This window comes from Canis aureus, chromosome X, assembly GCF_053574225.1.
Source record: "Canis aureus isolate CA01 chromosome X, VMU_Caureus_v.1.0, whole genome shotgun sequence".
Taxonomy (NCBI): Eukaryota; Metazoa; Chordata; class Mammalia; order Carnivora; family Canidae; genus Canis; species Canis aureus.
The window spans coordinates 39,612,016-39,639,500 of NC_135649.1; the positions used below are offsets into that span (position 1 = coordinate 39,612,016).

At 43.7% G+C, this 27,485-nt stretch overlaps 1 protein-coding gene and 1 non-coding gene across 2 annotated transcripts; one reads left to right on the forward strand and one right to left on the reverse strand.

The window, feature by feature from the left end:
• The first annotated feature begins 284 nt into the window (after positions 1 to 284).
• Positions 285 to 26,370, forward strand: CAPN6 (calpain 6). Its single transcript, XM_077887770.1, has 13 exons — positions 285 to 425; positions 7,571 to 7,744; positions 16,366 to 16,497; positions 17,509 to 17,717; positions 18,238 to 18,430; positions 19,182 to 19,375; positions 19,608 to 19,685; positions 19,794 to 19,980; positions 22,170 to 22,292; positions 22,465 to 22,667; positions 23,254 to 23,375; positions 23,719 to 23,855; positions 24,690 to 26,370. The coding sequence occupies exons 2-13, from the start codon at positions 7,580 to 7,582 to the stop codon at positions 24,870 to 24,872; spliced, it is 1,926 nt and encodes a 641-aa protein (XP_077743896.1). The 5' UTR covers positions 285 to 425; positions 7,571 to 7,579; the 3' UTR covers positions 24,873 to 26,370.
• LOC144309290 (U6 spliceosomal RNA) lies at positions 2,785 to 2,893 on the reverse strand. Its single transcript, XR_013375342.1, has one exon. It is a non-coding gene; the product is annotated as a U6 spliceosomal RNA (small nuclear RNA).
• Positions 26,371 to 27,485: the final 1,115 nt, after the last annotated feature.

Sequence of the window (27,485 nt, forward strand, 5' to 3'; positions counted from 1 at the left end):
GAGTAATGTCCACATCTGCACTATTCACCCCGGGACAGAAAAGTCAGAAATCTTGCAGACCTCTCCCTGAAAGTCCTGTTTCTCCTTGGAACAGGAGAGAGCTTTCAAACGTGGCTTCCTGAGTTTTCCAATTTGCTGGTGGGTGGATCTGGAGTGGGCATCCCGTCTGCACATCTGGCAGGGGAGCTTTCCAGATTTTCCTCATGACTCAGGATCAGTTTCTGACTGCTAGGCGGGGCAAAGGCTCCTGAAGTTTCTGCGAGGCACCTCCCCCTGTGAGCAGAGCATGGTACAGCCCAAATAGTTTTCAGGTTAAGAAAGCCTGAATCTTTGTTCAGCCACACTCACTGAACAGACTTTGTAGGGGTTACCTGGTTAAGAGTGGCAGCGGCGGCAGCTGCAGCAAGGCTCCTGGGATAACTCAGGTGAGTAGAGAGGACATTTGCAGCCTTATCCTGGAATTTTATTTGCTGAATAACTTGGAGGCTAGAAGACGTGAAAAAACTTGAACTTTATAGTTAATCAAACTCTGCAGCTATAAGTTTCTGATGTGTCCGAATCCAATATGTGTGCAGAATAGTTTGAAAACTTCAAAATGAATGGAATGATTTTTGATTGGGGGATTGTGTTTGTCTGGCAATGAGATTTTTTTCTGGTGATATCGATCAGTTGTGTGTTGGTTTTTTGTTTTTGTGTGTGTGTGTGTTGCCTTCCATGACCCAAAATACCTGATAAGGAAGAACAAACCTGGAAAGGAGGCATGGAGGGAGAAACCAGGCTGATGGGACTCCCTTCTAGCTTCTGCTGACCCACAGCCGTGGGCAAATTATTGAAATTCAGGCATAATTTTGGATCTACTATGTGCAAAAGGTCTTTAAAAGCCCTGGAAGTGGGATGTACAGGCTGCGCACTCTTGCACGAGAGGAAATGGCAGCAGAGGTTGTCCTTTCCACGCAGCTGGGGGTCCTCCTGCCCTGCTGACAGGTATATCTGGATCTTTCATTATTAGCCCCTGGCCAGCATGCTTTGATTCTTCTCCAATTTTTGCTCTAGCTTAAACTTTGATTTGCAGTCGGGGCTCTGTCCCCTTCTTCCCCACTACACTGCCACTCACGAGTTTCAGGGGCTTACGTGGGCTACTTGGCCAGAGTGGGCTGAGTGGGGCGAGGGGCGGGGGCAGAAAAATGTTCAGGGTATTGCAATTGAAAATTAGTTCTGAGGATTTGGAGCTTGAAGTTTGGTGAGAATCATATAGGAAAATGAAACAAATTCTAACATCCTGACAGGCACCTCCTCCCACTTCAGGATAAAGCATCACGGTTTGTATGAATGTTCTATTGGAATATGGCTAAGGTCTCATTTACTAATCTTTGTTGTGAAATTAAGGATATTTTACAGTGTGGAGGAATTAAAAAAAAGATTCTTCTGGTGGGTGCGTGGGTGGGAGACTGCTAATTAACTCTTTCATTCCTCTGGCAGTTTGTGTGCATATGCACGTGTCCACTTGTGAATACTTGGAATTTAAATACTGTTCTTTATTTATCCTTACTGAGTCCCTAGAAAGCCAGGGAAAAAAGTCAAAACACTTGCTGTCGTCAGGAATAGGTTAAAAAAAAAAGTCTTTCCATGTCCTTGGGTGTTTTCAGTTCCTAAATTAAAAGCAGAAAAAAGTCCCTTTGTGACCCCAAAACAGTGTTTCTTTGATTAGCCTTGATTTGAAATCATCTCATCTTCTGACAGCTTGCAATTCAAACACAAAACTCCTAAGTGCATTCTTGTGGAGAAGAAGACAATGCGAATTCTCAAAAGCAAGAGGTCTGAGTTTTAGCGCCAGCTCTGTCACTAACTGTGTATGTGTAACCTTGGGCCCGTACTTTCACCTTCTTATGAGAGTGAGGAGTGGGGTGTTGTGATTTCTAAGAGTCCTTCCAGCCTATAACATTCTATAAAAATTGGAATTAGATTCTCGCAAAGCTGTAAAATTAGCATTAGAGGATGGGCTTATTAATCCAAGAGGGGGAAAAAACGGGTAGTGGGGCAAGCCAGCCAAAAAGGAGAGGTGGAAGAGAAGGAGGGTATTGAATAGCAGAGGGACCATTTTAAATCGGTCTTTTAAATGTCAGTGAGTGTCATAGTTAAGGCAGGTGATTTAAAAAAAAATTTATTGGAGTTTAATTTACCAACATATAGCATAACACCCAGTGCTCATCCTGCCAAGTGCCCCCCTCAGTAAGGCAGGTGATTAAATCTCATTTCCCGCTAAGACAGAAGAGAGATTTAATTTGCTAAAAATGAATGCTTTCTAATACTGCCACTGTACATCTTATATTTAACAGTTAAAGGTATGTTTACAAGCTTAATTTCATTAGATCCTCCCAACATGGTTCTCTGAAGTATACAGGACAGCCATCATATTTCCACTGTGCTTATGGGGAAACTGAGGGACAGAGCTGTTACTGACACGAAATGGTGGTATTTGGGACTTGATCCTGGATCTGCTGACTACTTGTGCTCTTTTTATGATTCTGAATTGTTTTGTATTCTTTGATAAAGTTCTTCAACAATGGAATTAAAAGAAATTGTGCACTCTTTTTTTTCTTCTTTGAATTTTTTTGAACTTCTCTCTGGATGGAGTAGATATGTCCGAGATAAGACCAGATCAGAGGACTTTTATGGTCCCGTTCAGACCTCAGGATATCTGGCCAACAATTGGAATCTGGTCAGTTATATGTTCCCTGGTAGATGCGTGTGCATTATATGGTCTATGACTCTGCCTGTGTAGACATGGACAGCACTATTCACTGGGTCACGTGCCTGTCACACTTGTGCAGGGGCCACGCTAATCTGCTTTGTATCGTCCCAATTTTAATGTATGTGCTGTGGAAGTGAGCACCCTGTGTAACACGGATGCTGAGTTACTCTTACTTCTCCCTCTCCACACCACCCGGCAGGTTCACGTGAGGCTAGAGTGGCCCCTACTTCATGCTTGGACAGAATCCGATCCTTTGCATTCAGTTTGCTCCACAAACTCCTAATTGCTGTTACCTCCTATTTTGCTTCAAGTGCAGCACAAGGAGGAACCAAGGGCGGGGCTGGGGGAGGTGTGGGGGAGAAACCAGCTGGGGACAACACCTCAGGCACCATGCCCCCCCCCCACTTTAAGTGCCAGTCCTTTCTCTCCCACTCACCCCCCAGGGCAAAAGCAGTTTGTAAACTGCAGACTGAATTTCCTTTATCAGAACAGTTCTCTTTAAGAAACTGAGGCAGATTTCATGTTTTAGAGCAAAATCTGGTTTCTACATTAAGGCTGACCCACAGGTGAAGAACAAGTGATTTCTTTCGTAAGCTTTTGCCCAGCTCCCCATGATTTCCAGTTCAGTGAGTAACAAAAGCTCCAACCCCCAACTGAAGCTTTATAGTCTACGTGGCAGGCTCCCTCTACTTCTCCTGGCCATTTCCAACTTTACCCCCCTCTGGACCCATCCCTCCCGCTTGCCTGCATCCACACAGCCTTCTTCAGACTTTATCTCTAAGGCAGTGGGTCCTAATTGAAATAGTACTGCTTGAGGCCGTTGTCTCAATGCAAACCTCCCCCCACTCTGTTTCACCCAACCACTCATGATAGGACCCTCAGGACACAGCGGGAGGAGGGCCTCATCTTAGATGTGCTCATTCCCTTTGTTAGCCGGAGGCACTCTTTGGTTGATTCCCAAAGCCCTAGCTTTGATTCTGTTTACAGACTTTTCTCAATACGCGGTCTTTAGACTAACCCTCTTGTCTTCACAGTTGGGTGCAGTAAGATAGCCAAGAAGGAGCATTCCCTTCTCCACTCTCCTAGGTTCTAGCAGGGCAAGTTGTTTATGACAAACCCAACTAACAAATTTCTGGGTTTCCAGAATTTTTTTTTTAAGACTTAACTCATGAACCCGCAGATGTGAAGGGTTCCAATTCTTTTGTGATCATCAGACCGTGGAAATAAAGAACCTTTTCAATATCCACCATGGCAATAAATCCTAGGCAGAATGCCTCAAAGTTAGGCATCATGTTTGCTTTGGAGGGTTTTCCTCATTTTAGCTTAAAAAAAAAATCCCTTCCTTAAAAAGGCAGTGACCAAAAGAAGCAGTGTAGTGTGAGGGGATGCTGCACACTACATCTGACATTACACAAATCCGGGTTTGCATCAGTTTTGCCAGTTTCTAGCCACCTCTTCTTCGAGTTGCCATTTCTGCAGATACAAAAGAAAGGACACAGATAATACCTAAGGAACGCAGCTGCCACGAAGAGATTGTGAACCGAAATGTGCTTTTCTTTTTTTTTCTTTTCTTTAAGATTAGTTATTTATTTATTCATGAGACACACACACACACACACACACACACACAGAGAGAGAGAGAGAGAGAGAGAGAGAGAGAGAGGCAGAGACACAGGCAGAGGGAGAAGCAGGCTCCATGCAGGGAGCCTGACATGGCACTCGATCCTGGGTCTCCAGGATCACGCCCTGAGCTGCAGGCGGCGCTAAACCACTGAGCCACCGGGGCTGCCCCCAAATGGGCTTTTCAAATGAGAAATTGCCATACAAACATGAATTGTCTACTTAGGACATTCTTTTGTTCCACAGAAATATCCTGAACGACGGATGCGTGCCCCGCTCTGTGCCAGGCAGTGAGAACACTTAACGATGTGTATCTTGCATTTACAGAGCCCCTTCTACTTATTCAAAGTACTTTTACACTAACTGCCTCATTAGGTACAGGCACAGCTTAAGGAGGGCAGGATAGATAACCCCACTCCCCTGATGAGAAAATTGACTCACAAAGGAACCAAGGTCTCAGCAAATGGAACACAGTTCCCCTGTTACCTGCATTCCCAGAAATGGGGCTCAATTCTGCTCTGTAAGTCCGAGATGAGACTGCAATTTTATTCTAACGAAAGCCTGTCAAATTTCAGGCCGATAGCCTGCTATTCCATATTTACCGTGCGCCCCCAAAATGCAAGTGCCCTCATCCAGAAAGCTTGCCCTGTACGTATCAGCTCGATATTCAGCTCGATATTCTGCCTCGATATTCTGCCCTGTACGTATCAGTTCAATATTCTGCCTCTGAAAGAGTCTACTGGGATCATACTGGTTTTCAAATCAGACCCAATTTTCTTTTCAATTGATGCAGCTTCTGTCTGTAGACAGGCCCTCCTTATATAACAGGGATTCCTTTTGCAGACTCCCGCCTGACTCGCCATTTGACTGAGTAGCAAGGGAGACAAGGGGCAGAGGGCCTTCCCAAGAACAGGAAATACCCATTTATCCAAAATGTTCAAGGACTAGTAGGTTCTGGCAAACTAAATACCCTAATTGCCCCAGACTGTCCCCCATTTACAATCCCCAGCTTCTGGCAGTCCACCAAACTTTCTAGGGAAAGCTAGAGGCACAGTAGTGTTTGTTATAAGTTAGAGCATACGTGAAAATTAGGGCCTATTTGTAACAGGCTCCAGAAAGGAGACTGGGCATACATTCAGATTGGCTCTGATACTGCTTAACGGAAAATTATTACTGATACCTCTCATGACTTCAAATACAATGAGATACATTTTTAATATTCAAAATATGTGAACAGAATTAAATCTGATGACTAAAGGCATTTTGGTATTTTGCAGTGTCCCGTAACCTTCAATTTGAAAAACGATTGTCAATAAATAAAGCCATATATATATTTTATATATATATAAAACTTATAGTTCTTTTCAGCTTCTTATTCCTTGGATTCAGAGAAATGGCAAGTTTGTTTTTATATATTGTAGTTTCCAAATAACACTGAATTCAATTTTTTTATGGTTTGCAAATAGGAAGACTTTTTAATATTTTTTATTTTTTTGGAAGACTTCTTTATCAGTAAGTCACTTCAATGTAATACTGAAAGGATATGAAGTAAGACAGTAGAGAGGTCTGATTATTATTTCACTTCTTGTAAAATAGTGGCTCCTTCTTTATTAACTGGAATTTGAGCTGTGTTACCTAAACAGGCACTCTTTAAAGCGCTAATTAGTTTTTTTTTCAAACTTTGCCCACTTTTCAGCACATACTGTGACCTTAGTCAGATTTTCCTGTTCCCACCCGCATGTAACAATGAAATATAGACACAGTTATCTGTAAACTGTATTTTTGAAATATGTAAATTTCACAACCTTCTGCTTACTAATAATCGAGTGTCAAGAGAGAATCATTAAAATCATTATGAATCTATCTTAGTGAATCAAGCAAAGGCATTGAGAACCCTATTATCACCCCAAAACTATTTAAAATCAAAGTTGCCTTTCAAATTATCCTCATAAAAACCAGTTGTTAGGGACATCTGAGTGTGGGGCACTCAGATAGATCATTGCTTGAAGAGCTCTATATTAATTCTCTATTTAGCCATTGCAAATTTTTTTTTTAAAGAAAAGAAAGCAACAATGTAATGTATTGCCATGGGATAAGAATCTATAGTCCATCAAATTAGTGTAATTGAATTTCATAGTCTGCCTTTTAAAGCGGGCTAATGATTGCATGTTAGACTTTGAAGAAGAAAGACACATACAATCTTTCTATCTTTCCTTGTCTTTGGAGGCCATCTGCTGAGCTCTGTTGCTTGCATTAGCCTTCCTGGCCAGTAATAAAAAAAAAAAAGCAAAGCTCTTTAAATGATAAAAGGGAAGGAATTGTGTAAAAAGGCTCCTTAGAAGTGAAAGGGGCCGCTTCTCCTCTCAAGCACAAAGTGTGTGGCCCTTCAGGCACCAACTTCTGAATATAGTAAAACGATTTTTCTCTTTTATCTTTGAATTTTGAATTTTGATTGTCCTTTGCCTGAAACTCCTGTCAATGTAAATGGAAGATTGCCCTTTAAGTGACAGTGACTCAGATTTACCGAGCAATCTTAACATTTGTTATCTATTTTTCAATAATATTGTTAAGGCCCATATCGCCCCATTTGGCAGAGGAAGAAACTGAGGCCCCAAAATGTGTTAGGCACCTAGCCAAAGCCCCATGCTAAACTAATTATTTGCAGAGCCTGGACCCTACTTTCCCTGAAAATCTTCACTTTTCTTTTTTTATTTAAAAATTTTTTAGGGATCCCTGGGTGGCGCAGCGGTTTGGCGCCTGCCTTTGGCCCAGGGCGCGATCCTGGAGACCCGGGATCGAATCCCACGTCAGGCTCCCGGTGCATGGAGCCTGCTTCTCCCTCTGCCTGTGTCTCTGCCTCTCTCTCTCTCACTGTGTGCCTATCATAAATAAAAAAAAAAAATAAAATAAAATAAAAATAAAATAAAAATTTTTTAAAAATTATTTATTCATGAGAAACACAGAGAGAGGCAGAGACACAGGCAGAGGGAGAAGCAGGACGTCCTGAGCCGAAGGCAGACACTCAACCAGTGAGCCACCCAGGTGTCCCTTCACTTTTCTTTTAAAGCCAAGCTCCAAGTTCCTAGCTCCAGGAATAAGTCACTGGGATGGCTACTGTTTGTCTAATTTCAGGTCATCTTCAAAAGACTTAAGGTCTTCTTCCTTCAGTGACCACAAATTTTCTCATTCTCAACATAGTTTGGCACTATGGGTCCTCCTCTGAAGCTCTTCAAAAACCAGAAGTACCAGGAACTGAAGCAGGAATGCATCAAAGATGGCAGACTTTTCTGTGACCCAACTTTTCTGCCTGAGAATGATTCACTTTTCTATAACCGACTGCTTCCCGGGAAGGTGGTGTGGAAACGTCCCCAGGTAACTTTGTTGTTTGTTTGTTTTCTACTTTCTGTCTCCCTCTCCATCTCTTTCATCGTAACTCTGCCTGGTCCACTGCGTCTCTTGCACCACCTACTACGGGTAAAGCAATTCAGGAGACAGCTTTAAAATGGCAAGTTTTATGGATCTGTGCTTCTGACTCTAGCTTGAGAAATCTTGAATTTCAGTCATATTGGGTCAGATAGCAATTTTAAAAGAACAGCAACAAAAAGAAATGCCAGGCATGTTTTCTTTTGGAAGCGTATTTGAGTAAATGGAGTACCTCGAAAAGCAATTATACTCTTGTCTCTTTTTGAGTTACCTATCATAGCAACCTCAAGATAATCTGAGACCAGTGAGGATGAAAACTCCTTACGTGACCAGCATAAATGAAATGAACTCTACAATGACAAGATGGAGTTTGCACTGGGGAGGGAGACTGCTTTGCTGCTCTTTGCATACCATCACCTGGATCCCCTCACTGTTAGCCAAGTGGGATCTAAGTAAAATGTAGCTCTTTCACTACCTATTAATAGCCATTATGGTTCTCTGGAACAGCTATAGATTGTGTCTCTAAAGCAAGTCTCAGGACCTCTTCACAAGCCTTGTGTGAGTAGGAGCTCAATGTATAGAATGATAGGATGATGGAATCTGAAGAATAAATGGCAACCTCTCCCTCTCTAATGGGTATAACTGGAAGAAGGATATTATACCTGATCTCCTTCCCAAAGTGGGTGACCAGGGACAAAGACCACAGAGGGTGTTATGAAATGCACATCCTTAGGGGCACCTGGGTGGCTCAGTCAGTTAAATGTCTGCCTTCGGCTCAAGTTATGATCCCGGGGTTCTGGGATCCAATCCCATGTCTTAGGGCTCTCTACTCAGCAGGGAGTCTCCCTCTCCCTCTGCCTGCTTGTGCTCTCTCTCCCTCTCTAATAAATAAATAAAATCTAAAAAAAATCTTAAAAAAAAAGAAGTGCACATTCTTGGACCCTCACAATATCCTGAAGGCCTTCTGATCTCATGTATTGATGTATCTTTTTATGCACTCTTATGCAACCACCTCCTTCAGCAACTGGAGGTTTGCTTTCTTCAGTGAACAAACTTTTTAGTTGCAATTTCCACAGTTTACACTCCTAAATGAACTTCTCTCAAGAGCCTCTTCAGTTGATGTAGGTTGCCACCAGGTGGTGCCAAGATACATTGGTCACTTGAAGGCTCTTGTTTTTCCCATGTGACTCAAAGGACATGTCTCAGTGTTTGCCCACAAAATATGATAGCCATTGAGAGTATGAGACTTGGAGAAGTTCTCTCCATCGGAAGGAAGATTACACTCCTGACTTTCCGTGCCTCCAGTTGTTGACATCCCTGCAGATCACTGACCTGCAATAAAAATCTGGGAAACATGAGCAGAATTCACTAGCCACTAATTCGGTATGCAAAGAGGTAAGTTTTGTTTTGTTTTGTTTTTTGCAGATATACATGGTAAAATAGAAATACGTTGTTTGAATGCCACTCTCATGAATGGATGATGAAAATGAGGGGCATCACTCTTTTTTGATGCCTGGATCTGAAGGAAAAGACTGGATGGGGCAGAAATAGCTGAAAAGGAGACAGGAAATTGAGGAAGGTTTTCTGGGGGTTGGGGGAAATAGCTTTTTAAAATAGGACAGACTTGAAAGTATTTCTAGGCCAAGGAGTAAACAGTAAAGAAGAAGAGGTTGAAGACACAGAAGAGAGAAGGAATGATTGATGAGGGAGAGGTCCTGGAGGAGATAGGAGGAGACCCAATGGGCCGCAAAATCGCAAGCTACATGAAGCCATTTCCCAGATGTGAACCAAGCTGACAATGCTTCCTGTACTGGCCGGTCTTTAGGCATGTGCTCCCCACTCTGTCTTGGCTCAACCCTCTGTCCTTTGCCTTCTTCTTCCAAATTCTGTAGACTCAATCCTACATGGATAAGCAAGGAAGGAAAAAGACTTATTAACCATGGCAAAAGTCCATCTTGCCTCTGAAGCAAGCAATGCTCCTTCTAGGGTGAGGGGATGTCAGAAAGAAAGGGTGAATTGGGATGGGTGGGAAAAGAAATCAGCACTTATATCATGCCTACTCTGGTCCTAGAGGCTGTGTTTGGAGTTTTCTAAACATTTTTTTCGTTTCATCTTCATTTGCCATGGCTTGGCAAGGTAGGTATCTTATACATTTCTCTGATGTGATTCTTTTTTTCTGGTTTGAAAAATAAAGGTAAATATTACTACGTCCATTTTATTGATGATGAAACTGCGTCTCAGAGAGAAGGTAAGAATTTACTCGGGGGTCAGACTGCTGACACCCCAGGATTTGAATCCAGGTTTAACTCCAAAGCCCATGTTGGTTTTCATGCTGCCATGCTGCTGTTTCAAGGAGACAGAGTTATTTGTGTGTCTTCGTTTGCTAAAATTAATAAGTTTCCCACCAGTCAGCTCTCACATTCCTCCTCCCTGGGTTGATGCTGTATGTCCATGAACTGATCCATATTCTCCCTTTTGAGAGCATACTGTGAGCCTAGTGTTAAGCCCAAAGGGAGGGTCTTGAGAAGCATTTATTGAGAGCCTATTCTGTGCAGTTTGTAGACACAGCCTGGGGTGAGGCACTCCCATTGTATCTGGAGAGATGGATATGGAGCTATCAAAGAGTTAAATAATAAATTAATGCCTGATATAAGAAATGCTGTTTTCAGGCACACAGACAGTAAATCCTGGAGGGGTTTGAAGAACGGGCAGATCAGCATAGATTGGAGTGGCTGGGGCAGGGGCCTCTTGTGGAAAGTGAGGGAAAAACAAGGTTCTGGACCACCATCTGAGGCTCAAAAAGCTGTGGATTCCTTTCCAGCCAGAATGGAGGCCAAGCCTGTGGTCAACAACCACGTCAAAGTTCTCTGGCCTCCCATCAGGAAAGCCGAGAGACAGCCCTGGGCCTCTCTGAATTGGCTCAGGAAGACCAGATGGGTCGTTGGCCTCACCCACTTCATTGGCAAGGTTGAGAGCCTGGTTTGCAGGGAAGCTTGCAGACATCTTGTCCCTTGGCATGCCACACTGCTTCATCCCCAACCAGGACTATTTTCTGAAGTCTCTAAGATGGAGGAAGCGTGATTAACCTAATAGTTTCTGTTTCTTTTCTTTCCTGTGTTCAAAAGGCTTTATAAGCCTCCATGCCTGTAAACCCCACTGCTTGTTGAACCAAATGACTTCAGCCAAGCCCCCAGTATCCTCAGGCAGGACTGAATTTCCGCTTCTTCCCAATTGCTACCTCCTTTCTGTGTCCTAGGGGGCCACTTTAGATAGAACGGGATTTGGGGAATGTTTTGTAGTTATTCAGGGCCAGCTCATATGCCCATACCCTCCAGAAAAACATCCTTCTCCTAAACTCCTCCACTGGTCCAATGGCCCCAGCTGTTGTCCTAGCTTCCTGGGCACACGAATATATTGCTCAAGATGTGTACTACTAAACTTCCCTGCCCTCCTGGAGCTTCAACATATATAGTCTTAGTAAATTCTAAGTTGTACCAATTTACACTGACTTACAGTGTAAGGCTTCAGGTGAAATTTTTAGGCTAAAATCTGGCTGCCAAATTCCCACAAAAATCCCTTTTCTTGCTTTCTCCAGCCACTCTCCCCTCCTACCCGTCTCTGGCTTTTTTCCTGACTGACTCATACCCAGCTACAGCAGTGTCTTAGAGTCAGACACATCTAATCCCTAACTAAAGTGCAACAAGCCCTCATGGGGATCTGCACAGCCAGCTGTGGGGAAAGCAAGGGCACCTGCACAAGATCTTCTGTCAGCTCTGGTCGAGTTTTGAGTTCGGTTTCTACTCACCATTACCCTTGCCCAGGTCCTTCCATGAGGAATATCTACCCTAGGAGCCATTTCACTACACGGGGTGGGAGGAGGGTGATGAGGGTCTGGATGAAAGGCAAAGTGGTAGGAATGGAGGGAAAGTTTGATGTAGGGAGACATTAGAAGCAGAATGCATAAGCCTCTGTGACAGATTGCCTGGGAGGAAACAGTAAAGGAGAAACACTTTTCTCTGTGATGATAGCAGTTTCCAGCTACCCACTGAATGTGGAACCTCTGTACAATAGTTTTGGCCTAGACTGGTCATAAATTTCTCATCCTCCCCAGAGATCATGACCCCAAACTAATTAGGCCTAATGTTTGCCACTGGTGACACAGTCGAAGAGAGTTGAATGGGCCCATCCTGTTTATCTCCATCTGTCCTGTTTCTTTTCTTTTATTTTATTTTATTTTGTCCTGTTTCTTTTAAAGTGTGCCTTCTACCAGCTTTATCACAGCACAATTTATATACCCTAAAATTCACCTGTTGTAAGAGTACAATGCAATGATTTTTAGTTGAACTCACAAAGCTGCAAAAACTTCATTACGGTCCAGTTGTAGAACAATCACATCATCCCGTAAGACCTTTTGTGCCCATTTGCAGTGAGTAAACACTGCCTCCCTGCATCACAGGCACTCACTAATCTACTTCAAGTTTCTATCTAGCTTCACCCAGCTCTAGACATTTTACTTGGAACAGAAGAGTAAAAGTAACTGGTTTCTTTTGCTTAGCATAGTGTTTTCAAGGGTCAATCATTTGGCAGCATGTAATCAGTTTGCCCCTCCTGTGGCTGAACAGTATTCCATTACATGGATATGTAAATTCTTCCCAATAAAGCAGTTTAAGATTTATACCTGGAGTCTTCTATCTGAAGTCTAAAGGTTCAAATCAGAAGACAACTCTGTAGTTACTGGTTGCCTACACTGGAAGTGGAAGTTTGGCTTAAGGCCTTAAATCTCAGGCTTCATATTGAGTTTTCCTTGGAGAGGTTATTTTACTGATGACAAACTCTTCATGCAAAAGCGAAATTCCCCAATAGGTAAAGTGAACTCCTTGAGAGAGGCTGGTCCAACATGGGTCTCTGAGCCCAGCTCCACCTACGAATGCCCTGCCTGGAGATGGTTCAATTTTCTAAGGCTGCTGGTTTTCTCAGCATCCTTTCATTTTACTGTGGTTCTTGAGGTTTACCTGGGACCTCAGTGTGTATTGCCTGCAAATTTCACGTGTGCAAAAAATTGCAAAAGGTACAGATGTGGTAGGTGTAAAGGGAGTCACATAGAATGACATGTATGGGTCTTCAAGGCTTGTAATCGTATGCCTCCTTCCCCCTCAATCTTTCAGAGGTCTCTATGAAGGGAGATGAGGTGAGAACATTGGGAAGGACTCTCAGTGCTCAGCTAAGAGAACATATTTCCTAGAGAAGCTGTTTTGCTTGTAGAAGGCTATGGCTTGGGGATGGGGATATGCAGGGACCAATCCTGGCTTTACTCTTGGTGTCCAACTTCCTAGTTGTGTGTGTTTCCCCCTAAGAAATTATTTTGCCTTGACAAACAGCCCAGTTCAAGGATCACAGCAACTGTGCCAACACAGCTGGGAGCCATTAGGGGCCCAGCATCTCCCCTCCCTCTCAAGCCACCCAAATATGTGAATATGTGAGCTGTGACCTCTCCCCAACTCCATTCCTTACCCGTCCAGCAGAGCTAAGGCTGAAATATCCCATCTGCACTCTTCATCTCAGCTCTGAGTTACAGAAAAATTTCTCCTGCCTTACTTCCTTGCTTCCAACACGAAGACACCCCATTATCCACAACCAGGGAAAAAGTCAATGAATGGCCATTTCATTATTTTCAAATGTGACACCCAAAAGTCCATTTGGCCACTAGATCCACACTGGCTTGTTACCCTTTACCCTTTCTCCCTTCTGAGCTTTCTAGTCTCTGACTTCCTTCAAGAGGTAGAGGATGTGGCATAATAAAGATTTTCCCCCTAGTTTCACGTCAAGGTACTGACACACATAAGAGATTGATTCACATTCAGTGGATTAAATTCAGGAGTTGAAAGACTATTGGTGGTATTTAGCCTGGAACCAAAAGCTACGCTATAACTTATAACTATAACTTTTTGGCAAGTCTTCCAGAAGGATGAAGAGCTTTTGCCTAAAAGGGATAAGCAGAGAGACATGAAGCACTGGAATGGATAACTGACAGAGGTGGTTGCAGTTCTGTTTCTGAAGAGCTGCACAACATTGCCCTTTGTGTGGTGGCCATCGATTAAAATAAAGGCAAAGCGGTGGACTAGCTGAGGTCTTGAGTGTTCTTTCCTAACTATATGTACTTCTGAAGAACCTAAAACTCCAATCCTCAGTCTCCTGCTAACTTAGCCGCATGCTAAGGGGGGAGTTTCTGCCCTTCCCTGAGCCTGTTTTTTCCTTTGTGATAGATGGGTTTAGTAAACAGTCCCCTAAATTTCCTTCAGCTTTGACAACCTATGGCCTGTTAATTTTTCATGCTTTAAAACCTATTGTTAAATGGCCATCCATCATGTATTAAGAAAACAGGCATGGGTCAGTTTACAAAGGGAAATGGAAAATAAGGAACTCTTTTGGCCCAAATTTATATGCTTTCACAATGACATACAGCTACACACACACACACACACACACACACACACACACACACAAATGACCACATTCAGCTTAGATCTACAGGAGAATAATTGCTCAGTTTCTCAATTTGAGTTCTGTTTACTGGTATTCACTTGTTTATGTGACCCTTTAGGTCTTGAGTAAAACCTGGCATGCCAAAAGTGTTGGCTGAGCCTGAATCCCTGCTATGAAATGAGAGCCTCGTGGAAATCCAAGACACTGTAATGTAATGCCAACCACTAATAACTTTATATAAAACCAGCAAATAATTTGCCTTAGTAATCTAAAAACACACTTTTCCATACATCCGTGTTCACTTTATTATTTTTCCATGCTAGGCAACTATTATTTGCATCATCAAAACCCAAGAAGTCATTGTAGACCTTTATGTCTCGCTCCCAATAAAATGGTGACACCTGACCCACAAAGGAAAAGCTGTGTTTAGTTTCATCTTAAAAAGGCCAAAGAAACAATTATAAGAGAAAGAATATCAGGGACTAATTCACCCAACACACCTGCTCTATATTGAGTAAGTGGCAAAACAGGCAACTCTCAACCCATAAATATATATTAAGATAGAAGTCTTCTTCTAAGACCAAAAAAGTAATGATGCGACACTAGGTATGCATCTAAAAAAAAAAGAGAAAAGACCAGAAAATCCCAGACTGAAAACCCACCTAACCCTCTCCTTTTGGCAGAGGGATGCCCAATTAATCTCCAGTTTGGATTTGTCCCTGCCTAGAATGCTTATTCCTTTCCAGAGCTATTTTGGCTTTTAAATAATATAGGGAATGTTTCATTCTGTAGACCAGACCCTTCATCAGGGAGAATTATGTCCATTAAAAAAAGAGGTTTGAGAACCAGGAAAATATAGCTGTCTCTATTTAATAAATTTTAAAAGGATATATGTCTAGATTTTCTTTCCATTTGAGACTAGGATTTATTTCTGCTGGGTAAGCAGAATGTCAAGGTACCGGCCAACAGCCTCTTCCACAAAGCTTTCTCCAGCTACTCAAGACTTCATTGGTATTTCCTGCCTTTGAACTCTGCAAGTGCTGATTCTCTGAGTCACACAACCATGTCTTCAATTATGTGATGTTATGTATGCAGCTCTGCCTTTGTCCACCCCTGTCTCTCTACCCATTATGCCTCCATATCTCTCCCTTGTCCAACTGCCTAACGCTAGTCACCACTAAGGCTTCAACTCCAGTATTACTACTGCTATTCAATTTATCCTATCTATCACCAAGGAGACTTTGGGGATCCTTCCTCTAGACACCTATCATACTTGGAAAATTACTCCAGTGTGCCCTCAGACATTTTGTCATCATTATATTATTTGTGTCTCATTAATGGCACAGCTGCTGACATGTTGAGGGAAGAAACACACATATGCCCCAAACAAATGCTACCCTCACTCTGTCTGCTTCCCTCAGAACATCCTCTGTGGGGGAAAAAAAGTGTGTTGAAGTGCTCCTGTGGGTAGTCTATTACCACCTGCTATTAGTACTGCTGCCATCTTATATTCATCCAAAGATGTGGAAAAATCTAGTTGCCATGGAGACTGCCATTGCCTTTGCTTTATGTTGGGAAGGGGCTTTCTGTACAAGGTCTCCAAACTCATTTTCCCAGGGAGGGAGAAGCATTCATCTCCATAGGGCCTTGTCTTTTGAAATGCAATTACCCTTCCAGGCCCAGGTGCTTCAGAAAATCTCCTCATGACCAATAGGACCAGAAAGAAATGTGCTAATCTCTAGTTCTCTTCAAAAGCTCACTAATTGAGTGAAAACTCTTCCAAACTGCAATGCTAGCTCTAAGGGCCCCCACTAGCATATCTCAACCTGTCCCATTACATCCTCTTCTTCCGTTTGTCCTGCCACTTCCCCACATAATCCTTTCCCTGTGGCCAGATGATCTCCTGCTTTGTATTTCCACCCACAGACTGCCTCCTGCCCCAGACCTTCCCTTTATCCGACTTATGGAAGTTCTAGTCGCTATCTTCGACCCCACCTCTTCTGTAAAGTCTGCCCTGCCTACCTCAGCTCACACTGACTCTCGGGAAACACTTTTCACACCCTGAGAACCAATTATTGTATCCACAGGACATCTGTGATGACCCCCACCTGATCGTGGGCAACATCAGCAACCACCAGCTGATCCAAGGGAGACTGGGGCACAAGCCAATGGTCTCTGCATTTTCCTGTTTGACTGTTCAGGAGTCTCACTGGACAAAGGTATCTCCTTCTCTTGTGAAACCTCACTCAGTTTCCACTTTCTTGTCTTTCTTAGTAATTTTGGGAAAAGCCAGGTCGTAAGTTTTTTTAGATTTTTAAATTCCTGAATCATGAGAATCTTCTACAAATTATGAGCATTTTTACAAATACAGAAAGTTGAAAGAATTTTGCAGTGAACACCTATATACTCACCTAGATTCTTACCATTAACATTTTACTCTATTGGCTTTTTCACACATTAGTTGTGTGATTAATTTTCTCATTTGCAGCACTTTGACTTATTAGCTCTGCATACTTGTGTTCTCTGCACCGATTGGGGTATAGAGCCAGCAGGGGCCAGGAAGTCACAGATATGAATAACAGAAAAGACATGAAATGTAGAAATAGTTCCTTGAAAAGGTCCTAATAAATTATTGAGTACAAAAATTCCTTTGGCATTTAGGTAGAGTTGAAGGCAAAGAAGTGTTGACTTAATTTGACTTGATTTTTCTTCAGAAAAATAATTTTAGAAGATTAATGTGTAATTGCATATAAAAAGGACCGTTTCCTCAACATAATTTTGTTCAAGGTGTGAATAAAATCTATGTAGAATCTACGTAAAATCTCTAGGATGGACCTTTAAAAACTGAAAGTACAAGGGTCTTGTATTTTCAGTGATTTTATCTTTTAAAATGCCTTACTTAGGTGGTTAAACATACAAGCATGAATATGTTTGTGTAGATGGTTTCTCATGATCGAGTTTATAGTTTACCTGTGGGAAATAATTTAATCCCTAACTGGCTTCCCCCAGTCACCCTGTGTGTATTCAGGGCAGGCATGGTAGTATTATCCTCAGCAAAATTGAACTAGGGAAGCAAAAATGCCCAACCTAAGACTTCCCCACCTAGACCCAAACCAGATATATTTGGTGTGCTTCCTGTTGCCTTATAGATTTGCCGAAAGTCAACCGCCACTCAGTATTTGGATATGGTCTGGTGAAAAACAGTTGTATGAATGTTCTTATATTTCCAGACAATTCCCAACCATAAGGAACAGGAATGGGACCCTCGAAAACTCGATAAATATGCTGGGATATTTCGCTTCCGTTTCTGGCATTTTGGAGAATGGACTGAGGTAGTGATTGATGATTTGCTGCCCACCATCAATGGAGATCTGGTTTTCTCCTTCTCCACCTCCATGAATGAGTTTTGGAATGCTCTACTGGAAAAAGCTTATGCAAAGTAAGGAGGGGAGTTGACCAATCAGTGGTCAGGGTACACAAGGGAGGGAAGGTTACCTTTGTCCTGGGGAGCTCATTCTTTCCCAGCTGGGCCCCTTAGTTTAAATTGGGTAGGATATCAGTCAGATCCAAGGCATTGCTTTGGGCATGGAAATGGCTTCAGAAATCCTGGATGATAGAGAAATTAGCTCTTCTTGTTCCCATTAAAAACCTTCCCTGCTCCTAGGTAGCCCTTCCTGCTTCTCATCTGCAGATCACATGGCATTATGGCCTCACATTTTCTCCTTCCCTAATATTCCCCTGGAGAAGGAAGCTTCTTCATAGACTGTCCTTGTTCAACATAACCTAAGCCTAGAAATCTCTGACTATAATCTCAAAATAAGATATCTTCATTTCATACCTGGAAGAAAAGTCAGCTGGTAAAGGCTGGCTGGGTGGGGACTGTTCTAATTCTTGGGAACAAGATGTACTTGACCTGGAAAAATCATGTTACCAAGATAACCTTGCATATTTGCCCCCAGACTGCTGGGTTGTTATGAAGCCCTCGATGGTTTGACCACCACTGATATCATTGTGGACTTCACTGGCACATTGGCCGAAACCATTGACATGCAGAAGGGAAGATACACCGAGCTGGTTGAGGAGAAGTACAAGCTGTTCGGGGAGCTATACAAAACATTTACCAAAGGAGGACTGATCTGTTGCTCCATTGAGGTTTGTGGTCACCGAAAACAACCACTCTTTGCTCACACTACAAAATTAGTAGGAAATGTCCCCCTTATCCCCAGAGACTCGGGAAAAGGCATTATGGGACTCAGAAAACTGACGTATTGAGTCCTGGATCAGAGGCCCCAGAGCTCTGTACCTTTTCATCCTTTTGTACCAACCACCCTGTTGGGGGCTGATGCAATTTGTGAGCTGGTGTCAATAGCCTCTGCCAGATAATTCATCCTGCCTCTGCCCCTGGATGTGGAGGGTATAGCTGCTTGCTCATACATGGAGCCAGCCCCACCAAAATGTTCCAGTTGTTCATATCAGTGTACTACTGTGGGTAGTTTCAAGCTGAATTGTTTGAATTCTTATATGAAGCTCTTTATTTCCTTTCTTTCATTTGCTTTGTGTCAAGTAAGGTTTCTGGATAAAATTTCTATCTGCTTAGGGATAGGACTAGCTTCCACCACACTGGGGTAAAACAATCAAGGAAAAGGTTGGACCTCCCAGGGATCCCTGGGTGGCGCAGCGGTTTGGCGCCTGCCTTTGGCCCGGGGCACGATCCTGGAGACCCAGGATCGAATCCCACGTCGGGCTCCCTGCATGGAGCCTGCTTCTCCCTCTGCCTGTGTCTCTGCCTCTCTGTCTCTCTCTGTGTAACTATCATGAATAAATAAATAAAATCTTTAAAAAAAAAAAAAAAAGGTTGGACCTCCCAGGTCTTGTGGCCTTACATATCTTTCTTTGCTTTCAGTCTCCCAATCAGGAGGAACAAGAAGTGGAAACTGACTGGGGTCTTCTGAAGGGCCATACTTACACCTTGACTGATATTCGCAAGATCCGTCTTGGAGAAAGATTGCTGGAAGTCTTCAGTACTGAGAAGCTCTACATGGTTCGCCTGAGGAACCCCTTAGGACGACAGGAATGGAGCGGCCCCTGGAGCGAAATGTGAGTGACATTTCACTCGGACTGCCACATCTCCAAACCCTGTAGTTCTCAAACACATTCCTCCAGACTGTAAGTGGGCTGTTGATGTTTAGTGACATCTGTGGGCTCTGGGACCCAGCCAGAGGTGAAATAAAGTGGGCCCAATCCTCATGTCTTGTGGTTCTTCGGTGTCCTGCTTACAGGAAGTCAATGGTAAACCTAACGGCTTATCCTTTCATTCGTTTGCCTTCAGTTCTGAGGAGTGGCAGCAGCTGACTGTGGCAGACCGCAAAAACCTGGGGCTTGTTATGTCTGATGATGGAGAGTTCTGGTGAGGATGGGGTCTTCTGCGCTCAGGGCATTGGGGCTCCTGGGTGGAACTACAGTGGTAGGTATTCAGTACCATCTTCATTTTCCTCCTGCCCTCCTCCCATACAAGGATGAGCCTGGAGGACTTTTGCCGCAACTTTCATGAACTGAATGTCTGCCGCAATGTGAACAACCCTATCTTTGGCCGCAAGGAGCTGGAATCGGTGGTGGGATGCTGGACGGTGGATGATGATCCCCTGATGAACCGGTCGGGAGGCTGCTATAACAATCGTGATACCTTCCTGCAGAATCCGCAGGTTAGATTCGTTTTTTTTTTTCTTTGCCTCCAACTTCTCAAGGCAATAGGAACTCAGGTCCCACCTTACAGTATTTCTTTGACCTCAGGTTTTCTTTTTTTTTTTTAGTTTAATATAGTTTTTATTGAGATATAGTTGACATATGACATTGTATTAGTTTTAGGTGTACACAGAGATACACCTGCCAGCTGTCTGGGATCTCTTCTCCTAGATTCTAGATTCTAATAATGCCAACTTCATGCTTCTATTCCTCCAGCTATAGGGTTAGTAGCTTCCTAAACTCAGGAAGCTATGTTAACTCAGTGTACCCTTTTGCCCTTAAATACTTAAATATCTGTTTAACAAATTACTTTTATTAGACCTCAGTTTTTCAATTTGTGTAATATTCAGCAACCAACGTGCCTAGGGATTGGCTCTGACGCTGCAAGTCACGGCAGACTGTGTCCCTTTGCAGAGAAGTATGTTGGCAGCAGTACTCAATCACAGCTATCTCCTCTGGTTGCCTCTCCCCTGGTGCCACATCTCTTGGTGTGGCTCTTTGCAATTGTCCCTCATTGGACAGAAAGAATCTACTCCAAGACACCCTCTTGATTCTTTTTCATTTCTTGGCTGATCAACTGTTCTCTGGGGTGCACATTTACAATATGTATCTTCTTTCTCATGCAGTAAATCTTCTGAATGCCATCATCATGCTTCCCTTTTCTCACCCAGACCCAGGTCATTTTGCCCAGGATTTAAAGCACTACCCTGTCAGTGACCTCATCCCATCCATCTTCCATTACAATGTGATTCCACATGATACGTGATGGGTCAAGCCCAGGCATGCCCCAAAGGAAAAAATCCAGGCATCCAAAGCCCAAATCTATAATTATCTTGACATACTGATGAGGTAACCCACAGGACACAAGAATTCTGACTGTACTGCCACCTTACATAGGTGTGTCTTTTCTTTCCATGGGCTCCTTAGCCAGGCATTTTGAAGGACACTAAGACTAGTAGGCTGATTTATTTAATGCATACATTTCCCCCCATTCTTTCCATCCTAATTCTCTTTAAAGAAAGGAAGGGGAGCTACTGGGTGGCTCAGTGGTTGAGCATCCGCCTTCGGCTCAGGGTGTGATCCCGGAATTCTGGGATCGAGTCTCGCATCAGGGAGCCTGCTTCTCTCTCTGCCTATGTCTCTGCCTCTTTTTCTGTGCCCCTCATAAATGAATAAGCAAAATCTGAAAGAAAGAAAGAAAGAAAGAAAGAAAGAAAGAAAGAAAGAAAGAAAAAGAAAGAAAGAGAGAAAGAAAGAGAAGAAAGAAAGAAAGAAAGAAAGAAAGAAAGAAAAAGAAAGAAAGAAAGAAAGAAAGAAGAAAGAAAGAAAGAAAGAAAGAAAGAAAGAAAGAAAGAAAGAAAGAAAGACTCCCATTGCGCCACCTCATCCCCACGTACAAACGTGTAAATGTTTCAAATATCAGGCACATCTACCAAGCTAGGGAAATGGGCTTTTGTCTTCACTCTTAACTGTCTGCGTAAGATTACGGGCCTTGTGAACCTATGGTTCTGAATTTATTTTATTTATTTATTTTATTTTCTGCTTCTTGCTAAAGGGAGGGAGAGGAAAAAAGCAGAGAGAGAGAGAGAGAGAGAGAGAGAGAGAGAGAACAATCAGATGCCTTTTAGTTTTACTTCCCAACAGCACCATGACTCCCTCAGATGATGTTTCAAAGTCTCAAGCACAGGTCTGCAGCTTCCCTGAAGAGGTGGTAGTGAAGTATCAGTTCTCTGAGGAAGTGCCAGCTCCTCTGGGCTGGCTATAAGAGACTAGCAGAGGGTGATGCTATAGTGTCAGTTTAAGTCAAACAAAAGGGACTTTTCCCTTTATAGATTCTGGAATTTTTCTGCATGCAGCTTTTAAGAGCAAGGGATTTAATATAAAATAAACCCAAGATCTTACCAAGATGTATACCCTCTTTGGCATCAAAGACCTAGGCATGAAGTTGTCTCTCAATCCATGCTAAATGCTATAGGGAGAAGCAATATATGATCTATACTTAGTAGTCCATGAATCATCCGAGGCCTCATCCATTGTCAGGTCAGTGGCAAGGCCCAGAAAATAATCTATTTTTCTTCCCTGAAATCTGAGCTGGCTCATCTGAAACAGAAGTGCTAACTAAGCTCCTTGGTGGCCTTTTTTCCCTTAGTACATCTTCACTGTGCCTGAGGATGGGCATAAGGTCATTATGTCACTGCAGCAAAAGGACCTGCGTACTTACCAGCGCATGGGAAGACCTGACAATTACATCATTGGATTTGAGCTCTTCAAGGTAAGAATGGGTCTCTGGCACAGAGAGAAGAATAGCAAATAGGATCACAGGATGGCCTAGGATTCTGGGGATGACGATAGATCCCAGGATAAAGAAAGCCGAGGACCTAGGATCTCCTAACACAAACTGTGATTTGAGCAGAATGCAGCATTTCATCCTGTCTCATTTTCAGGTGGAGATGAACCGCAGATTCCGCCTCCACCATCTCTACATCCAGGAGCGTGCAGGGACTTCCACCTATATTGACACTCGCACCGTGTTTCTGAGCAAGTACCTGAAGAAAGGCAACTACGTGCTTGTCCCGACCATGTTCCAGCATGGCCGCACCAGCGAGTTTCTCCTGAGGATCTTCTCTGAAGTGCCCGTCCAGCTCAGGTTCAGCTCCCTGGGCCAGCCCTGCAGACTCCTAGTCTCTGCTTTGCCTCCACTTTTAACCCCTTTGGCCCAGCTCCTCCTCTGCAGATGTACAAAAGGACAACCAGTTCGAGTCAGACTTTGCTGAAATGATGGTGGTAGCAATTTTTCTCAAAATGGTTATGTTCCTAACCATGAAAAATTCCCCAGTAGAGGTCTGAGCTTCAGAGCTCTGAGCTGCCACTTATCTAACCTAAGCTTTTCCATTTATACCTATCTTCCATTCTCTCTGGCGGACCGTATTTTTCTCTTAAACAGCTGGCACTCCTCACTGCTCCTCTATTACGTTCCAAGTGCTGGGTCACCAAAGCTACCTTTTCACCCCAGCCCGGCTTCACTCTTAACTGTCTGTTTCTGATCTTTATCTCCTGGTACTTAATGCCAGGGGAAAGCAAAACAGACTCAAAATACAAGCCATGTCTGAGAAGGAATAGGCTAGGTCACTCAGCATTTCATGCTTTTCAGCAGCAGTGTCTGTTTTGGCAGGCCTGTCCTCTCATCGGAGGGCATCCATCATCAGCGGCATGTCTTCTTTTTGCTGTTTCAGGGAACTGACTCTGGACATGCCCAAGATGTCCTGCTGGAACCTGGCTCGTGGCTACCCGAAAGTAGTCACCCAGATAACTGTTCACAGCGCTGAGGGCCTGGAAAAGAAATATGCCAATGAAAGTAAGAACTGCAGAGGTGTCTAGGAAAGCAAACTCCAGTTTCCTTTACTGTATGTATGGTTAGAAAAGGCAGTCACGAACAATTCTCTCCAGGGGTAGTTTCAGTCTCGGGAAGTCAGGATGGCTGTCAACCTGGAATGAGAACAGGTTGTAAACTTCTTTGGGCAAGGCCTATATGCTCTTCGTTTTTATAGAGGATGGAAAAGAAAGGGAATTGGGAACAAAGGTTTAAGGTCATTCTGGTACCCAGGTTTTAGGCTCAAAGTCCCAGTGAAATAGTTTCTCGACTATCTAGGAAGAGAACTGTAATCACTATGTTAAGAGCGGCTGTTGCTTTGTTCCAGCGGTAAATCCATATTTGGTCATCAAGTGTGGAAAGGAGGAAGTCCGTTCTCCTGTCCAAAAGAATACTGTTCATGCCATTTTTGACACCCAGGCGATTTTCTACAGAAGGACCACTGACATTCCTATTATAGTGCAGGTAAGCGTGTGAACAGGGACACCACCTGTCCCTCACCCTGGGATGGCTCTCATTCCATTTCAGATGCTAGCTTATCCCAAATGCCTCAGCTATCCAGGATAGAGAGCAGGGGTCATCCTGGTCTTTGGCTGTTTATTTTTACTCAAAGACACCTCCCACTAAGCACAGACACTGACTTCCTTATTAATTTCCATTGTAAATATCCTCTTCTCTGGAGGTCCCTTTCATTGTGGACGAAAGCCTACATGCTCACAGGCACACATGTTGACATGTACTATGAAATCCCATGAGGGGAAACATAGGCCAGTTCAGGTAACCCTTATCCTGCTGGGTCAGGATGGACCATTATAGTTTGGCTGTTTCCTTGACTCAATGCTTCTGCCCAGCTGCCTTTACAAAGCCATCTCACAGCCTGAGGCTGATCTTGAGCCCTGCTGGCTTGCTTTTCACCTCTACTCTTTGAGGTATCTTCCTGTTAGCCAGAGATGTATTCAGGAAAGATAGTCTCCTGGTTTTATTTTTTTGTTATTTTTATTTTTTTAAAGATTTTAAAAATTTATTTATTCATGAGAGACACAGAGAAAGAGGCAGAGACATAGGCAGAGGGAGAAGCAGGCTCCCCACCGGGAGCCCAATGTGGTACTCGATCTCAGGACCCTGGGATCATGACCTGAGCCAAGGGCAGACACTCAACCACTGAGCCACCCAGGTGCCTCAGTCTCCTGGTTTTAAAACAGACCTTTCTAAGTACAGTGCTGGGTTCTAGATGCCGCTGGGCAAAGTCTGGTCTCACAGAGGGTGGTTCATATTCGCTCTCTCGATTTGTCTTTCCAGGTGTGGAACAGCCGAAAATTCTGTGATCAGTTCCTGGGGCAGGTGACTCTGGATGCTGACCCCAGCGACTGCCGTGATCTGAAGTCTCTGTACCTGCGCAAGAAGGGTGGCCCAACTGCCAAAGTCAAGCAGGGCCACATCAGCTTCAAGGTTATTTCCAGCGATGATCTCACTGAGCTCTAAATCTCCAGCTCTAAGGAGTCCTGACAGAGCTTTCCATCCTTTATATTTTCTGTCAGATGCCAGGTCTTACCTAATTCATAATCTTTTGAAAGAAAGAAACTCACAGTAACTCACTTTTCCTTTCTTCTGAGAAATTCCCCATACCTCCCGATCCAAGTAGCATCAGTAGCTACATAACCTATATACCTCCAGCAGCTGGACAGGGGCAGGTGACAGTCCTATGTGGAGATCATACAGATGTTTGCCATCCAAAGATCGCTGGGGCTTCCGGGGGTGAGATTTCAGCAGGACAACAACAGCATGGATACCCTACAGATGTCTTTGCTGCTTTCAGGTGCCCAGTGTTATCTCTCCTGTAGGGCATGTTAAGGAAGGAGGAGGGGTGATCAAGGCCAAGCTGGTCTAGCCTGACATCCCAGCTCCTGACTTAATACTACAGACTTCCCAGCAGCATTTTCACCAGCAGCTAGAGCCTGCTTCTAAGTCCCCAGCCTTTATCACCACCAACACCAGTGCCACCTCCAACCACCACCACTGATCACCACCACCATCACCACCTCCGGAAAGTGTAGTCCTGCCCTAACCCAAGTCACCCCCCACAGTAGGTTTCACCTTCATGTTGAGGAAGCTTCCTAGGTGCTTAATGACGAGCTGAGAGTTCAGTGAGGCCTAGACAGCAAGCAGGGCCTGAGCTCCAGCTCTGTGGAAGCCAGCTGTGTGCCGCAAGAGGGAAAAGTGGAAGAAGCTGCAGTGGGAGACAAAGCCTCGGTCCCCCACCCATCCACACACACCTACACTCACACACGCGCACATGGGCGCGCATGAACTATGGTTCAGGCAGTCAGTGGGCAAGAGGAAGGATGAATCAGTACCACACCCCCCCGAAAAGATGAGAAAAATCCACCCAGGCGTAGTCTAGCCAGTTTGGGGCCCCTGACTGCAATGTGAAATCTCCTGCTGCTGCTAGGTTTACAAACAAGCCCATTGTCCTGTGCCTCCTAATATCATTGGTACTGAAGCCCCATTTGGGGGCTTGAGATTTTGGGTCCCAGCCCCGGGCCCCTCAGCTTTTGCTCCGAGTTGGGTAGCTTCACTCCCTGGGGGCGTTTGTTTGCCCTCTTGTGTTTTCAGTATTTCTACAGAATTTCTCTAGAGTCAGTCATTCTAGAATGTTCTTCCCTCCATCTCATCTATCAACAGTCTACCCCTCCTTCAAGGTCCAGCATAAATGCCACCTCCTCCATGAAGCCTTCCCTAACCCCTCCCAACCCCCCACCTCTGACAGTTATTTCAATGCTTCTGCAATGATGAAGATAAAACATAGTTGTAGTACTTAGTCTAGTCCAGCACGCATTCATTTACAAATATATTTTGTAGGTTTTTTTTTTAGCTCACTCATTTCCTACCATGTTTTTCAGTCTGTGTAACTTCTGCAGTGCCTTCACCACACTGCCTTACATAATCCAAACCACAATAAAGTTCACATTCAATAAAGCGACCAGTCTTGACTTGATTTGTTGGCATAGGAAAGACAGCAGAAATGACCATCTCTTGAGGCTTGTTTTGGAGCCACTAGAGTTGGGAGTGGGGATAGGGGAATCTGTGCAATCTAGGCCTAGCAGGGTGGTGGTGGTGGTGGGGGAATGGAGAGGTTTGGATGATGGGGGGGCTCTTCTATTCCACATTTAGGGATATTTGCATGGTATTTGGGGTTATACGATTTTGAAACCCCTGTGGGATTGGACTCCAGGCCAAAGCCACAGTGGCCATATCTTTCAAGGGCAGACCTCCCAATGGAAGAAAATACCAACTCTTTCCTCCCGGCATCTCCTTTAGAGCCAAATGGACGAGAATATTTCACTCACTTGGTTCTACCCTCATTATCTCATCTGGCAATCTTAGGGTAGCATATGGGGGAAGCTCCTCTCTTTTTCCTCGATCCCTGCCTTTTGACAGGCAATGGTACCGAGGCAGGGGACAGGTCTTCCAGCTCAGCAGAACAGTCCTTCCCTAAAGCCCTCAATCCCCATCCCTACAACACTAGTCCCAAACACACTAGAAAGGACATTTTAAATACAGGTGTTCAGATGCCACTGTAGGGCTTTGTCAGAAACAAACTCTGCAGTACAAGTAATGTAATAGTTCTATGTGGTCAACAGATGGCACTAGGATATTACAATTAAGCTCAAAGAAGCTATTCTTTTTTTTTTTTCTTTTCACGCTGAGAATTTCCCCCTCCTCCCCACAAATCAAATGGTAGAAAGGAAAAGGAACTGACACCTTTTGATGGTTTGCTATGTGTCAGGCTCCCCTCCCAATGCTTTATACTATTCATCTCATTTTAAAGCCCATAACAACCATATAAAGTGCTGTCATTGTCCCTGTTTTCTTAAAAGCAAGAAATTTAAGCCACTGAGAGGCTAAATAGCTTACTTGAGGTTGTTCAGTCAATAATCACATCATGATTATTAGGCAATCATGTCTATTGACTCAGACCTCAAGGTTTTCTAGGAAAATATGCTGGCCCTCAGAAAGTGGAAGTATCTTCCCTACATTTGTAATACCAGCTGTATATCCACAATATTATACCAAGAACTATGCAGTCAGCATATA

Excerpts from the sequence above, each read along its gene's own strand:
- CAPN6 (XM_077887770.1), top strand. The coding sequence starts at position 7,580 with ATGGGTCCTCCTCTGAAGCTCTTCAAAAACCAGAAGTACCAGGAACTG. Across the intron at positions 19,686-19,793 it reads TCTGATGATGGAGAGTTCTG|GATGAGCCTGGAGGACTTTT; the intron begins GTGAGGATGGGG and ends CTCCCATACAAG. Across the intron at positions 22,668-23,253 it reads GAAGTGCCCGTCCAGCTCAG|GGAACTGACTCTGGACATGC; the intron begins GTTCAGCTCCCT and ends TTGCTGTTTCAG.